The 17,703-nt window shown below is 40.3% G+C and overlaps 1 protein-coding gene across 1 annotated transcript in view; it reads left to right on the top strand.

Annotated features, from left to right (window-relative positions):
- Positions 1-11,971: 11,971 nt before the first annotated feature.
- HYDIN (HYDIN axonemal central pair apparatus protein) overlaps positions 11,972-17,703 on the top strand; it is a gene marked incomplete at its 5' end in the record, with an annotated part of 303,461 nt that continues 297,729 nt past the window's right edge. Inside the window, 2 exon segments of the mRNA XM_080643807.1 lie at positions 11,972-12,106; positions 14,492-14,617. Coding sequence (XP_080499933.1) covers positions 11,972-12,106; positions 14,492-14,617 — 261 coding nt within the window.

The following is a 17,703-nucleotide window of genomic DNA, read 5'->3' as shown; positions in this document are numbered from 1 at the left end:
GTTTCACTTTTCACAGTTTCAGTGTCTGAAAATTAAGTGGAAAATTCCAGAAATAAATAATTCATAATTTTAAATAAATAAGTTTTAAATTGTGTACCATACTGAGATAAAAATCTCCATGTCTCATCAGGATACGAATCATCCCTTTGTCCAGTGTCTCCACACTGCATATGCTCCCTGCCCCTTAGTCACTTGTGGCTGTCTGGGTTACCATATTGACTGTAGTAGTATCTTCGTACTTGTGTTCAGGTAACCCTTATTTTACTTAATAATGGCTTCAACGTGCAAGAGTAATGATGCTGGCAATTTGGATATGCCAAAGGGAAGCCATAAAATGCTTCCTTTAAGTGAAAAAGGTATGTGTGTATGTATAAAACACACACAGTATGTGGAGGGTTTGGTACTATTTGCAGTTTCAGACTGGAGGTCTTAGAATGCATCTCTTCTGATAAGGGGGGACTACTGTACTCTATTATTTATTAAATTGAAAGATAACACACTGAATTCTCTTGTGAGAAAGTAATCTATTGTAGAATTATAACACTTGTAGATTCTTGGTCTAAGTCATGACAATGATATGAATTGGGGCTCACAAATAATAATACGTCCTTTCTGTGCCTATGGCTCCATCTATTCCTGTCATTGCCTTCTTCCCGTATGGCCCTGGAGTGGCCTGTCTTGACTTTTCTCCTGCCTGTGTCTCGTCTGGAAGCTTCTATAGTTTGAACAAGCCTCCAGCACCTGACATTTCCCTATGGATAAGCAGGGTTGTTTTTTTGTTGTTGTTTTTTTGTAATTTGAGGCCCAGGAAAAACCAGTTTTCACTGTACATCTTGTGATATTGTGATTTATAATAAGAAATATGAATCTGGTCTTCATAAGCTTTCTGGCACAGAGCTTGTAAAACCCTTGCAATTTCCTAATTATTGAGAGTGATAAAGGTGTTTTTTTCTTTTAAAAATTCTTTGTTTAAAGTATTACATATGAATCCTTTTTCCCCCATTGACCTCTCCCCGCTCGCCTGTCCCCCCTCCCTCCCCCCCGCCCTGCACATGCCCTCACCACCCCCCCATGACTGTGTCCATGGGTTATACTTATTTGCATGCATACAAGTCCTTTGGTTGATATCTCCCCTCTCTTCCCCCCTCACTCACCCACTTCCCCTTGAGGTTGGATGGTCTGTTTGATACTTCTATATCTCTGGATCTATTTTTAGTTCATCAGTTTATGTTGTTCATTATATTCCACATACTAGTATGAGTGAGATCATGTGATATTTATCTTTCTCCGACTGGCTTATTTCGTTTAGCATAATGCTCTCCAGTTCCATCCATGCTGCTGCAAAATGGTAAGAGTTCCTTCTTTTTTTACAGCAGGGTAGTATTCCATTGTGTAGATGTACCACAGTTTTTTAATCCACTCATCTGCTGATGGGCACTTAGGCTGTTTCCCAATCTTAGCTATTGTAAGTTGTGCTGCTGTGAACATAATGGAGGCTTTGTTTCATAGGAGTGGATGGTTAAGTCACAGGCCATTAGCAACTGATTCAACCTCCAGCCCCTATACTCTCTTGTGGAATAAAGATGTTTTTGTTACGTTAATGAGGTGACTTGAAACTCACCTAAGGGTGGGGTCTGGTTGCAGGAGAATCAACCCTGTGATTAGAGGGTTGGAACTTTCAGTCCAGGAAGAGTAGAGGGGCTGGAGGTTGAGTCAGTTGCTGGTGGCCTGTGACTTAATCATCCATGCCTATGAAACAAAGCCTCCATAAAAACCTAGAAGGACAGAGTTGATGAGCAGGATGAGATCTGGGGAGAGAGTGGAGCTCCTGGAGAGGGCATGGAAAGTCCCAGGCTGTTCCTGAGTTATAAAACCTTTTATAATAAACAGTAATCCAGCCCTAACTGTTTTTGCTCAGTGGATAGAGCATTGGCCTCCGGACTGAAGGGTCTCAGGTTCGATTCATGTCAAGGGCATGTATCTTGGTTGCGGGCACATCCCCAGTTGGGGGTGTGCAGGAGGCAGCTGATGGATGTTTCTCTCTTATCAATGTTTCTAACTTTCTATCCCTCTCCCTTCCTCTCTGTAAAAAATCAATAAAATATATTTAAAAAATAAATAAACAGTAATCCACCAAATAGAATGTCTCTCTGAATTCTGGGAGCCGCTCTACTAATTAATTGGACCTGAGGCGGTGGTCTTGGGAACCTCTGCGTTATAGCCGTTGGCTAGAAGTACAGGTGACAACCCGGGCTTTCAGCTGACATTTGAAGTGGGGGGTTGGGGGCAATCTTGTAGGACTGAATTCTTAGCCTGTGGGATCTGCGTTGAATTGTAGAACACCGGCTGATGTCCCAAGAATTGTTTGTTGGTGTGGGGACGCCCCCCACCTCCCCGCCTCCCCCGCCCCACACCTCCCCACATTGGACTTGGTGGCCAGAACAAAATTCATCTTCATTTTTCTTTTCTTCAACATGAGTCAAATAAGAGGATTCTTTCTGAAATTTGTCTCTTTTATGTGCCTCAGATATAATAAGTCACACATCCTGCAGAGACAGATTGTTTTCAGGAAGCATTTCAAGGGGAAGAGAGCAGAGGCCACTGTGAGACCTAGGAAATCTGAAGTAATCCAATTGAAAAGAGATCAAATAAAGAGAAAACCAAGGAGCATGGCAGCTTTAGAAACAATAGAAAATCAGAAGATGAAGCAGGATTACAAAGTAAAAACTAATCTTTCCATGCCAAGTGCCCAGAGAACCCCTCACTGGCAAAAAAATGTCGTGTTGCATTTACTTGAGCATTTTCTTACTATTTTCTGTGATACTTACCTGCTAACATGGTATTTTGGGGTAAAGAAATATCAGCATCCCAGAGTGTAACTGCCCCTGCCCTTACTGTGGCAGTGGCACAAGTTAACTGCACGTGAAGTTTCATACCCTTTACTTCCAGAGAGCAAGCTTTAATTGAATGGGATTTCTGTCTTTTCAGTTTTATTTTAAATCAAATTTTATGCTAATAATAACACTAAGAACAGGTACTGTGAAGTACTTTACAAATGTTATTTCATTTAATCTTCACAATAAATGAATGCAGTGAATGTGGTAGCTGGCTTTCCCGATGACTCCAAATTGTCCTCACTTCCTAGTAGTCACGTCCTTACGTGGCCTCTCCCACATGGAACAGGGCTGATCCATGTGACCAACAGATGTTGCGTTGAAGTATGGTAGTAGAAACCGCTGTTTGGGTTCTGTACTTATTTGTTTGATAAAACAGTAGAAAGCTATTTTGATTTTCTGAACTTATGTATGCTATCCCAATACTCCATTGATGATGGTTTGAATATCCCATTGATTGTGATCCCACTGGTTACTGAAGCACATTCTTCTGGAAATCAGAACAGCACAATTATCCTAAATTGTCTCAGTAGCTACAGATAATGCATTCCGGTTAACTCAGTGATCCCGGAATCTGGACAGCACAATTATTTTAAATTGCTCTGGTGGTCCAGATAATGTGTTTCTGTTGATTCAGTGATTCGTAAATACTTTAGATAACTAACTTGCTCAATTTTTGCTTCTGTAAAGAATGCTTTTCGCGAAACAGGTTCCTCATTCCAGACCCAAAGATGTAATCGATACCTTTGTGATATTCTGCCAATGTAAGCCAGATGTGGCAAGCTGTTCGGGGCTGCGAGGTCTGGAGCGCTTTTGCTCCCTCGTATGCCGCCGGCTTTTAATAAATGACTCCATAATTCGGCTTTTTGAGGCGTCCTTTGTAAGATGGGGGTTACACTACAACAGTGTAAGTGATGGCGTGTGACTTGTGCGGTTGCAAAGGACACTGTAGCTTCTCCCATGGTTTCTTGGACTGCTTGCTGTGGAAGTGTAGCTAGTCATTATGCCATGAGGGCACTCAAGCAGCCCCGAGGAGGGGAACCAAGGTCTCGTACCAACAGCCAGGACTCGCCTGCAGGTCGAGTGAGGCCTATTAGAAGTGGATTTTCCTGCCCTAGTCAAGCCTTAAGATGGCTTTAATCCTTGCTGCCATCTTGGACTGCAACCTCATAAGAGACCCCAACCCAAATCACCTAGCCCAGATTCTTTCAATTTCTTGAATCGTAGAAACTGTAAGAAATGAGAAATTTTATTCAGTTATTAAAAAAATTTTTTTTAACTACCAAGTTTTGTGGAAATTTGTTACTCCATTATAGGGGGAGGAAACTGAAGCTTGGGACGAGTAAACCTCATGTTACAATTTTGGAGTAGATTGAGAAGCTTTTGTTTTTTATTTTCTTAAACTATTTAACATACAACAAGCTGTACATAATTAGTGTATACTACTTGATGAGTTTGGAGATAAATATACACCCATGAAGCCTTAATCACAATATATGCCATAAACCTATCTATTACCTCCAAAAGTTTCCTCTCACCCTCTTATTTATTATTTTGCATATGTATGTGATAAGAACACTTAAAATAAGGTCTACTCTTTAGTAAATATTTAAGTGTAAACTACGTTATTGTTAACTTTAGACACTATGCTGCATAGCAGCTCTCTCGGACCTACCCAACTTTATACCTGAAACTTTGTGCCCATTGACTAATACCCCTGTTTTCCCTCCCTTCAGCGCCTGACAACCAGCATTCCGGAGAGTGGGGTATTTGAACTAATGATTTACTTAGACACAGAGCAGTACCTGGTGATGACAAGGTCTGGACGGGCATCCAGATTGAAGTATAATGGAGGGGAAAGCGTTTAGAATGGGTTTTCAGCTCTGTGGATGCTGCATTCACCCGAATGAGGCAGAGTTGGGAAGGAATATAGGACAGTGACCCAGATGGCAGAATCCTCAGTGGGGGAGTGTGAGAATGTGAGCAGACAGAAGAGATGAAGAAGGCAGGGAAGTGAGTGGTAGAGGGGCATGTGTGAGCCGCAGTGGAGCAGTGTGGGTGAGCTGCAAAGTTGACGGGTACCAGGCAGGGGAAGTGTGAATTTTATCCCATGAGTGGAGCAGGGAGGATCAAAGATGACACTTTTATATATTATTTGTTATTGTTAATCCTCACCTGAAGATATTTTCCCATTGATTTTTAGAGAGAGTAGAAGTGACGGGGAGAGACAGAGAAAGAAACATTGACGTGAGAGAGACACCTCTATTGGTTACCTCCCGAATGCACTCAGATGGCGCTGGGGATGGAGTCTGCAACCGAGGTATGTTGCCCTTGACTGGAATAGAACCCACAACCCCTCAGCCTGAGGCCGATGCTCTACCCACTGAGCCAAACCAGCTAGGGTGAAATTTATATATATTAGAGATTTTTTGTTGTTGTAAGGATGAGAAAGACTGCAGGTAGCAGCCTACTTAGGAGACTATAAAAAATATGAGAGCTTGGGGATGTGGGTAAGAGAGAGGCCACTGGGCAAGGCATTGTCTCATTCTGCCAAACAGAGATGGGGGCCTTGTTTTTCCACTCAGGCTCTGTTGGCATACAGGGATGGAGAGACGACTCATTGTTAGTTCTGGGTGAGGGGTGAGACTTGAGGTTCCCTACTGTGCTTTTGCTGATACGACCCTAGCTGGAAGGGGCTTCATTAACTGCTTCTTCTGTGGCCTCCACTGGCACTGCAGGGTGGGTGATGGCCCTGTTACTGCTGGGCAGTGGTGAACATCTTATCCTGACTTTCTCCTAGGCCTCCTCTGACACCAGCCCAGTGGGAGGTGGTCACCTCATTACCACTGCATGAAGTGGGACGTTCAGGCTCCTCCCATGGTCTCCACTGGCACCCTGGAAGGATGGGGGAGGGGTCCCATTACTGCCTAGCAGGGATGGAAGTCTCTGCTCTTCACTTGGCAGAAGTTGAAGTTTCTGGCACCATGTTGGCAGAGGGTGGGAGCACCTTGTTAACCTGCTGAGGGTGGCAGTCTAGGTCCCTACTTTGTCTTTGTTGGAGGGGCTGCAATTTTCCCTCTGGTGTGTGGCTAGATAGAGTGCTTTAGTCTAAATGTTTTGTGTCTTGCTGGGCTGCTGCTTTCCTGGTTCTTTGGCTAGAGAGAGCATGCTTTCCTTGGGGTTCCTTTTTGTCTATTCCTATTAGCTTTTCCAGATCGTTGGCTTCTCCAGCACCCAGTTTGGGGTACATGCGGTAAATGAAAACTAAGGGTACCTTGGATTCTAAGGTTGCTAACTGGTCTGCATTCTTCTTTCCACCTTTGTCTCTTTTGTTTATTGTGTTTATAATGTATGTACATTAATATATAATGTTTATTGTATATATAATATTCAGGGATTTTTAGCTATATTTCGCAGAAGGAATAAGGAAAAGTATATCTACTCTATTTTATCAGTATTGGACATTCTTTGCCAGTTAAAAAAATTGATTTAGTGTGTTAATATTTTTAATTATGAAAATTTAAAAGCATGCATAGAAGTGGAGAGAATTGTGTAATCCAGCTTCAACAGTTACCAACATTCTCCCACTCTTGTTTCTTCTATTCTTCCCCTACCACACACACGTACCTACACACCCACACTCACTCATTATCCCCACACACATCCTATCTAATAAAAGAGTAATATGCAAGTTAATCATCACTCAGCTACACCCACAAGCCACGCCCACCAGCCAATCAGGAGCAAGGATGCAAATTAACCCAACCAAGATGGCTGCAGCCACAGAGAGAGCAGGAGGCTTGGGTTTCCCTGGCAATGGAGGAAGCCAAGCTTTCCGCACGCCCTGGCCGGCGCAGGCCTCCAAAGTTTCAATTATAGAAGATAAATAAATCCCAACAAAAATGGCAGCAGCCACAGAGCTGGAGAGAGCAGGAAGCTTGAGTTGCCCTCGACGATGGAGGAAGCCAAGCTCCTGCAGCTCTGGCCTGCCTTGGTCTCCACTCAAGGCTACAAAGTTTCAATTATAGAAGATAAATAAATCCCAGATACCAGGGCCTCCACTTACGTCGCCAGGGGGCATGGCTGGCCTGCAAACCACCACAGGCCCCTCGCCCAGGCCACCCCACTCCCCAAGGGAACCCCCACCCTGATCCGGGACACCCTTCAGGGCAAACCAGCTGGCCCCCACCTGTGCACCAGGCCTCTATCCTATCTAATAAAAGAGTAATTATGCAAATTGACCATCACTCCAACACACAAGATGGCTGCCCCCATGTGGACACAAGATGGCCACCACAAGATGGCCAGTGGGGGTGGGCAGTTGGGAGGGACTAAGTCTGCAAGGGAGGGCAGTTGTGGGCGATCAGGCCAGCAGGGGAGGGCAGTTGGGAGTGACCATGCCTGCAAGGGAAGGCAGTTAGGGGTGACCAGGCCAGCAGAGGAGGGCAGTTAGGGGCAATCAGGCTGGCAGGGGAGCAGTTAGGCATCAATCAGGCTGGCAGGGGAGTGGTTATGTGGTGATCAGGCTGGCAGGCAGAAGCGGTTAGGAGCAATCAGAAAGGCAGGCAGGTGAGCATTTGGGAGCCAGCAGTCCCGATCGGGCCTAAATGGGCAGTCGGACATCCCTCGAGGGGTCCCAGATTGGAGAGGGTGCAGGCTGGTCTGAGGGACACCCCCCCCCCCATGCACGAATTTCATGCACCGGGCCTCTAGTTTTTAAAAATAAATCTCAGACATAATTTCTCTTTATCTATAAATGTGAACTATCCCTAACATTTAAGAACTTCCTTTAAAAAATCATGCCCACAATATCTTTATTCCATAAGAAAAAACAATAATTATTTTATATCATCTATTCTTTATTCATTTGAATCATGATCCAAATAGGGTCCACCCTTGTTAAAAGACTCTTAATTCATAACCAGTCTCTCTCTCTTTCTTTCTCTCTCTCATGCTGTTTATTAGTTTATTAGGTCATTTTCCCGTAATATTATCAACTTGCTGGATTTGCCTTAGTTACATTCTTACAGAATATGTATTTTCCTCCATTCCTGTACCTCCTGAAACCCAGCTGGTGGGTCTAGATGCTTAATTAGATTTAGTTTTAGATTTTTGTTGATAGTTCTACATAGGTAGTGCTGTGTAGTGCACCATGTTAGTTGGCACGTAATATGTCTGGTTTTTAACTTTAGTGTTAAGGTTGATTTAGAGGGCTCAGGTGTTGTTAGCCCGATTGAGCCATTATAAAGTTCTTCAGCAACATCTTTTCTGATGGCTTTAGCATTTACCATCCTTTATTTCATTAGGGCTCAAAATGGTGATTATTTTCCTGTCATTTCTTCTGCATTTATTACCTGGAATTCTTCTATGAAGAATAATTTTCACTCATCAATGATTTGGTTAACTTGCAATGTAATTTGTACACACACACACAAAAAAGATGCAGGATGAATGGTTGATTCTTCCCTTTTATTATATCCAGAATAATTTGTTTAGCAACTTCCAAAAGGTGACTAATGATTTTCTTTGTATCATTTGAACTAAGAATTTTAGAGACTGATCCATTGAAGATTTTTTTTTAAAGTAAATGCTCTAATTGTTTTATCTTTGGTGAATGGGAACTCCTTCAAGTTGCTCTGGGTCCTTTAGACTCAACCCCAGTCGCCTTTGATAACATCCTTGTTTTATAGTACCATAGAATGTTCCAAGTTCATCTTATACATTTGTGCCCAGACCTCAAATTTCCCATTTCTCCAAGGAGCTGCACTTCCTTTTAGAGGGGGATGGTGTGTAGAGACCACAGCATGTCCCTGGGCTGGCATTGCTTACTGGGCCTTCATTGATTATGGGCTGTTTCAGTAGACAGGTTATTTCCAAGAAAATAATCATGAGCTCACAACCATTTTCAATTAAATTTAATATGATAGATTTTCTTAAGAACTTATTTGGTTTTATACTTTCTAAAATGCTGAAATACTTGGTGCCTAACAATATTGATGTAATTACTTATTTTTAAAATATTATTAGTAATGTTATGGACAACAATAAGTCTATTTGAAGATATACAGTCAAAATACTTTGTTTTATGGTCCGCCGGAATAATTGTTTCCTTTGTGGTTATGACTTCAACTTGATACATAACAAGGTTTCAATTTTGAAGAATTGATTGAATATTTAAACATTTATTTTTAACAACCTTATTGAGATATAATTCACATACCATACAATTCACCCATTTAAATATTACATACAATTCAACAGTTTTTAGTATATTCACAAATATGTGTGATCATCACCACAGTCAATGTTAGAACATTTTCATCACCTCAAAAAGGTGATGAAATTTTGAAATTTCAAAAAGAAATCCCATACCTTTTAGTATCACCCCCTACCCTTCACCTTCCCAGTGCTAAGAAACTACTACTTAACTTTCTCTCTATTCTGAACACTTTAATTGAATGGACTCATCAATATGTGGTCTTTTGAGACTGGCTTATTTTGTTTAACATGAAGTTTTTGCGGTTTTTCCATGTCTCTGTGACCCAAAGAGGTGCTTCAGCCTCACCCCCCTGTTCTGGTATTTTCACAAAGGTGTCCTGTCTAAGGTGAGTTTCCAGTTAGTCTTTTTGTGAGGAAGACTGAAGTTAACCATCTATTCCATCCTGTTGGTGCTATCACCTCCCACATTAGTTTACATTGTAATAATTTTGTGTATTACATTGATTTATTATGTGTCTTTATTTTGTATGTCTTATTTGCTTTTTTCTAAAACTCCTTTTGGCACTTAGGAAGGTTTGTCTTTATGTTCAAAGTTTTCTTTCTATATAAACCCTTTATAAGGCCTACCCTAGTTATCTTGTTGTATAGCAAGTTAACCAAACGTTAATAGCTTAACACAATGACTGTTTGTTTTCTCCCAGTGTCTATGGGCCAGGAGTCTAGGTGTGGCTTAGCTGGTGCTTCCTCCTCAGTGTCTCTCAGCTGTTGTCCAGGACAGAGTCATCTCAAGTCTCTACTGAGGCTTGCAAATCTGGCTTCAAGTTTATCCACAAGTTCTTCTGGCAAACCTCAGAAGATCCACTTCCAAGCTTACCCATGTCATTGCTGGCAAGCCTTGGTTCCTCACCACGTGGGCTCTCTGTAGGCTTCCTGAGTGTCCTCACAGTGCGGCAGCTGATGATCTGAGAGACCCAGATAGTGCCCAAGATGGAACCAAGTCTCTTTATAACTAACCTTTATAAAGCAGTGATATCCATCACTTGGTTTATGTTGTATTTGTTAGGACACCTAAGCACCGTCACACTAAAGAGGAGGGGATGACACGAATACATGAGTGCTTGGGAACAAGTGTCATTGTCTGCCATCTTAGTGGCTTTCTATCATAATTCCATAAATCCTCCTTTATTCTTATAAAAGTATTTTTTATATAATTGTTATATGTAAAACTCTACTTTTGAATTTTTTTTGTATTTTCCCCTTTCTTTTTAAAATTGCATTCTTTCTATTTTGTCAGAAAATATAATATTTAAATTCTAATCTTCTCCTTGTGTCCTCAACTTCATTTTAATCTTAGCTCTATAATTAAACACAGGAAATATTCATTGTCAGTCCTTTTGCTGAAGTTCTCCAATCACCTTTTGGTTGGATGAAGCCTACTTTCTAGTAGATTCCTCAAGAAGGGAACATTTTTACATGAGTTTTTGCATGTTCAAAATTCCTTTTCTGTAGTCTTAATAATTGAAGAAGAGCTTTGATGCACATAAAATTCTTGGCTCACATATGTTAAAGTTTTGGGAAAATGTTGCTCCTCTGTTTTCCCACGTCACAGGTTGCTTTCTCAAAGTTCAATGACATCTCATTCTCTTGCCCTTGTAAGTTATTTTACTTTTTTTTTTTTGCATGGACTATATAAGAAGTTTAAAAAATTTTTAAAAGTCTAATAGTTTTGCTAAGATATGACTCAGAGTTTATCATTCTGGGTCAGTTTTCTTGGGTACCTAATGGTCCCTTATGATCCTGGACTATAGTTTTAAATATTAGTTCCATTTCAGTAGTTTATTTTTCTTCTTCATGGACTCTAGTTATAGCATGTTAGACCTTCTTTGACTGTCTTCTATTTCAATCATTTGTTCTTTATAATCTTTTTTCCTTTTTAAAAGTTTTATATTTATTTTCTTGGGTGTTTTACTGCTTTACTTCAATGTACCTTATTACATTTTCATTCAAACCTGTTTTCCTTTATGCACTTCTTTTCCTTCCATTTTGGTCTGGTAATGCCTAATTGTCTTGAGAACTTTTTAATGATTTTAAAGTTTTTTATTTGATGTTGTATCAAGCATTTTTAGTTAGGATTTTTGTTTGTTTGTTTATGTTTTGGTAAAGGGATGAATAACTTAGCCTGCTATTACTGAAAACAGAAATCCCTACTTAGTCATAAATGGCCCCCAAAGTTGCAAGTGTCCTGCCAGAAGTATAAAGAAGGATATGCGAAGGAGAGATGTCATATTTCTTCGATTTGTAGATATTGGGTGGCTGTTTAATGCCTTATTTATGACTAAGCATTACAACTTTTCTGGAAACTTCCTATTTCCCATCTCATCTCATGCTGCCTTTTTTGAGTCTCTGCCCAGCTGTGAAGACCTAAACCCTTATGTTTTTTTTCTGTTGAAAGAGATCATGAGAGACAATTGTCAAATGGATAAAATAGCAGATAAAATAGCAAGTGATGAAGTATATTTATTGACTAGTGTTTACTTATCTAGGAAAGATAAAAGTGCCCAAATGTGTGAACTGTTTGTATTTTCATGTCTTCTGTTTTGTCCAGAATCACTTGGTTTTTCTAAAAGGGATTGTAAGCTTTGAGATAAGGCTAAGTTTAGACTGGTTACATGGAATTGGACTCCTTTGGTTAAGGTATTTGTTCTAAGAATTTGATGTAATTTTGAAGATCATTATTTTCAAACCTTCCTGTATTTGAAAAAGTTTAAAAATAAAAAATAGTGACCTGTATTCAGGAATTAACTGTATTTTTCTCAAACTTTTTTTCACTCTTAGGTGAGCAAAGGAAATAACTAAAAATGACAAGCAGAAGACTTGAGGAGTCCATGGGGGCTGTTCAGATGGGGTTAGTCAGGATGCTCAAAGGATTCCAAAGCAAGGTTTTGCCACCCCTGAGTCCACGGGTGGTTAAAGAAGAAGATGTAAACCAAATGGTAATGTATCAGAGAATCTCCATGTGAAATTCTTAATGTAGTCGTCTCAGGAGGGTGACAACTGCTAACTGGCATTATGAGAATATGGGAGAGAATTGTTGCAGAGCATAGATAGGCACCTCTTAGAGGCTCCGAAGTTTTTGAAATTGCATACATTGAAAGAGAGGTTTGAAGTGCTTAAGTCAAGCAGTTGAAATAAGACAATGAAAGCAAATTACTTGGTTTTCCAAATATTTAGTTGAACCCTATGAAGCTGTCATTTGTGTAGTTCAAAAACAAGCAAATATCAGAAATTCATAGGTTTTAACCTGAACACTCTATTACCTGTTAATTGGCAAGAGTTATTTTTGGTTGTATATTTGTAGAATATAGAATATTAAAATAATGACTGAATTATAAGATAAATGTATAATTTTTCTTTCCTTTAAAATGAAAATATTTATAAATTTTATTTTAAAATAACAGTTGACTTTCAATATTAAAATATTTATATTGTTAATGAATTATAATGATTTGGTGAGAATTGAATTACAAACTACATGCTATAGAAATTATAATGATTTGGTGAGAATTGAATTATAAACTACATGCTATAGAAATTATAATGATTTGGTGAGAATTGAATTATAAACTACATGCTATAGAAAATTTCAATAACAACTTACAGTGTTAAATATAGTATTCACTGCATTTTAAAAACGAGTCCCAAGTTACATTTTAATTAGAAAAATAAAATATATTATCCTCTTTTGTGGTGGTTATGGTTTCATAATTAAGGTAACTCTTGACCTTTTTGCTTATAAGACTATATTATTGTTATTATTATTTAATCCTCATCTGAGGAGGATATGTTTTCCACTGATTTCCGGAGAAAGTGAAAGGGAGGGAGGAGGGGGGAGAGAGAGAGAGAAACATTGATGTGAGAGAGACACATTAATTGGTTGCCTCCTGCCGTGCCACTACCAGGAACCTGCAACCAAGGTACATGCCCTTGATTGGAAGTCGAACCCACAACCTTTCAGTCCACAGGCCAACATTCTAACCACTGAGCAAACCGGCCAGGCTCAACTTGGTTGTTTTTATTTAAATCACAGCACAGCTGATACCTCTTAACATTTTAGCATTCTAATATGGGTTCCAATAAAAAAAAAACACGCCTTAAAAAACCAAGTTGGAAGCTATATTAGAAATATGCCTTCATTTAAATGGATTAAATCACAGAAAATAATTTCATAGGGAATTTGAAAAGCATTGATTTTTAACCCAAGGCCAAACAAATCAGCTAAATTATATTATTGTGATTGTATTTCAAAGTCTTGGCACATACTGAAGCATTATGTTGCTGCCAATGACTATAATCTCTTTGCAGCTAAAGTAGGCCCTGGATGATGAAAATGCTCTGCCTCTGTATCAATGTCAATATTTTGGTTGTGATACTGAACTATAGTTTTGCAAGACACTATTTTTTTGGAGAAACTGGGCAAATGGTACCTGGTTCCTCTCGGTATTCTTATAACTAAACTGCATGCAAATCTTAAAATTACAAATTTAATTTAAAAAACCCTTTCCTATAATTCAGTCGATCAACCAATCAATCAATAAAATAAAGTAGGTTCTGGAAATCATGTAAACATCCCAGCACAACAACAACTACATAATAGTGATTGGTCCTAAATAACTAAGCCCTGGTTCAGTTACTTAAATGCTAAACGATAGGTTACATTTTCTTCCCCTCATAACTTTAGAAAGTATTAAAAGCATTTTGTGTTCTCATTTGGGTATGTGAATATGACTGACTGCCAGATCTGATGATTGGCTTACATCTGTTTTAAACCAAGGTCCAAATGCACTTTTGTGATTTCTAAAAAGTTCAAATTTATTCCTAAGCAGTGTAATCACACTTTCCAAATCCTGTACATTTTGTATGGTTACTTCTTAACCTGAGTTAACCTGATTGTTAATGTTGTAATTTCAGTTGAGAAATAGATGTGTTTCAAACTTATCTCTGAAGCCTGAAAGTGATTTTAGAAAGTTAGGGTTTTATGTTCAGATGCCTCTTCCGAGCATAAATGTTAAGCTCTTTGGACATGTTCCTGTGCAATATGTTGACTCCCTCTGCCCCCAAGTTCCTTTGTGTGATTCCTTCAAGCTCATAAGGAAACAGTAACTACCTGTCATTTCAAATTACTTGCAAGGAGCTCAAAAGGACATGGCTACTTCTCTTGTATTATTTAGTTATTTTAAATATTTTATAAGGGAACTTAGTGGCATTCCAGAATTATCCTGAAAGCTGAAAACACAAATTATTCATTACTAGAACTTATGAAAACACCTTTTCAGTGTAGCCATTTATTAATCTTTGGCTCCTGTTGTTTTAAATTCTAGCTAACACCCTCGGAGTTCCTGAAGGAAATGTCCCTGACCACAGAACAGAGACTGGCAAATACACGGTTGATGTGTCGACCACAGATCATCGAACTTTTAGATATGGGGGAAGCAACACATCAAAAGGTAGCTACTTTCTGTTTTACTAGCATTTGTCTTACTAGCATGGAAAGTAGGCACTGGCATAATGTGAACATCCCCCTCCCCAGCCTCCCATTGCTTTTTAAAAAAGAGTGGGAGGGACGGAGAGAGAAAGGGAAGGAGGGAGGGGGAGAGAGAGAAAAGGAGGGAGGGAGGGACAGAGAGAGAAAGGGAGATGTGAAATGGATACATTGATTGGTTGCCTCCCGCACATGCCCTGACCAGAGCTGGGGCTCAAACCTGCAACCCAGGTATGTGCCCTTGACCGGGAATTGAACCTCCGACCCTCCAGTGCACAGGAGACGCTCTAACCATAGAACAACACTGGCCAGGGCATAATGTGAACATTCTTGAACATAATGTGAACAGTCACTAAGTAATAGTTATTTTTTCTGGGCTAATCTTTTATTTGTTTACTTAATACATTCTTTTTCTTCCTCTGTTGATCTTGATACCTGTGATTTGATATGGAGAGAATTACAATTAATTAGTACAGATAACTTTTGACTACTCACATTTCATTCTTAGCTACTTCTGGACACTGTTATTTGCAGATTAGGAGTAATTCCAAGAATTATATTAGCCAAGCCTAATTAAGTTATCTTCTTGTCATCACTAGAAGAAAAGAAAGTGGAATTATTAAAGTAGGCATTTGTTGTATATTCTGGCTCATCCTATATAATAAAAGGGTAATATGCAAATTGACTCTAACGGGGAACAGCTGGTTGCTATGACGCACACTGACCACCAGGGGCAGACGCTCAACGCAGGAGCTGTCCCCTGGTGGTCAGTGCACTCCTGCAGGGGGAATTCCGCTCATCCACAAGCCGGCTGACGGCTGCGAGCGCAGCTGTGGTAACAGGAGCCTCTCTCGCCTCCTTGGCAGTGCTAAGGATGTCCGACTGCAGCTTAGGCCCACTTCCAGGCCTAAACTGGCAGGTGGACATCCCCCGAGGGCTCCTGGGCTGCCAGAGGGATGTCTGACTGCCAGCTTAGGCCCAATCCCCCGGGGAGCAGGCCTAAGTTGGCAGGTGGACATCCCCCAAGGGCTCCCAGACTGCGAGAGGGTGCAGGCCGGGCTGAGGGACCCGCCCCCCCCCTCCCCGCCCTCCCCGCCCCCGAGTGCATAAATTTTCATGCACTGGGCCTCTAGTTTCCAATAACAAATGTTTTCTTTTAGTCTCTAAAGAATAGTTATTCTAACATGTTTCTATCCTATATAATAAAAGGGTAATATGCAAATAGACCAAACGGCAGAACAACTGAACAACCAATCAAAGCGTAATATGCTAATGTTATGCTAAGGCTGCTTAACTGCTCGCTATGATGTGCACTGACCACCAGGGGGCAGACAGTCAACTTGTCAACCAGTCGCTATGACGTGCACTGACCACCAAGGGGGCAGATGCTCTGACTGGTAGGTTAGCTTGCTGCTGGGGTCTGGCCAATCGGGACTGAGCAAGATGGGCCAGACATGCCCTGGAGCCCTCCCAAGATCCCTCCCCGGCCCACTGGTGGGGTCCCTCTGCCTGGCCTGTGCCCTCTAGCAATCCGCAACCCCTTGGGGGATGTCAGAGAGCTGGTTTCAGCCCAATCCCACAGGCCACTCCCCTTGGAAGAGCGCCAGACGCAGGCTGGCGAGTGCTGCTGCAGCAGCGTGAGCCTCTCCTGATCGATCGTGGCAGGCACAGTGGGGCCGGGATGAGCAGGAGCGGCAGGTAGGAGCTGCAGGCAGCATTGGACTGCAGGTTTTGGCCAGATCCCTGCAAGCCACTCAGAGGGACTCCACCTGTGCACGAATTCGTGCACCAAGCCTCTAGTATTCTAATATAAACCATATATTCTAGGCTTTAGGAGCATATTATTATACTAGTAAAATGAAGTCTTTCTTACATTTTAATTAACTTCTTGAATTATATGCTTCACTTTTTGTGTAGAAATTATGGTATGAACTTCCATCGGTTGAGCTGCTGGAGATCAACCTCCTCTCAGAGGGTTCCTCACTATCCCTGAGAGTTTTTCAGACTTATTTCCCACATGATGAATGCTCTTTTGCTCTTGCTAAAATACCATTGCCTCCCCTGTCAAGGATCCACATAAAAATTTGCTCTTCCTTTCAGCCCTGCTAGCTTTAATTATTATTTATTCTCTTCCCCATAACCATACTCTAACTTTGAGGGCAGGGAACATGGCTTTTCCCAAAGCTAATTTATCCCAATTAAGGGCTATTTGCTCCTTTCCCATAGCATAACTAAGACCAGACTGTGTGTATTTTTCTGTGTATACCGCTTTTGTGTGTGTTTTAATGTATTTTGACTCCTGCTATGAAGAATGAGGAAATAAGTATACTACATCTCATCTTCTCTTTTCTCAGCCCTGCTGGTTATTTTTACTTTATTTTCAGGAGTTTCATTTTTTCTCTTAGTTGGATGACAGTCATCCTCTACTAATTTCTTTAAGAAGAGCTTATGGAAACGATTTCCCTGATTTTATATGTTTGATAATATTTGCCTATGGCCCTTTATACTGAACTGCAGTTTTGTTAGGTATAAAATTCTCGGGTCACATATTTTTTCCAAAAGAGCTTTGCAGGCATTTTCCTCACTACCTTTTGGCTTTAAATAATGGCATGTAAAGGTATGAAGCCAGCTTGATTTTCCCCAAGATAAAAAGTAGGTATTTTAATCTTTTAGGTTGTATGCCCAAAGATTATTTATTTTTATTTAATGTCCAATAATTTTATTAGGTTGTACCTTTATTTTTTTTTCCAGAAAGTTTTCTTGTTCGTGCCATTTTGGGTTCCTTTCTTTAGGAATACCGATTTATGAACATGTTGAACCTTCTTTGTCTGCCCTTCTACATCTTCTATGTCTCCTCTAATCTGTTTTTAACTTTCTGTCATTTTCATTTCATTGTAATTACATACACCAGATTATCTTCTGTGTTCCTTACTTTGAGTTTTATGTATGTGTATTTCTCTTAAAACTCATTCTTTTTATTTTATTTATTTATTTTTTAAAATATTTATTGTTGAAAGTATTATATATGTCCCCTTTCCCCCCCTTTGACCC

The sequence above is a fragment of the Plecotus auritus genome (genome assembly GCF_963455305.1).
Source record: "Plecotus auritus genome assembly, chromosome: 10".
Lineage (NCBI taxonomy): Eukaryota > Metazoa > Chordata > Mammalia > Chiroptera > Vespertilionidae > Plecotus > Plecotus auritus.
The sequence above is the reverse complement of the archived record's forward strand: the minus strand, read 5'-3'. Positions and strand labels throughout refer to the sequence as shown.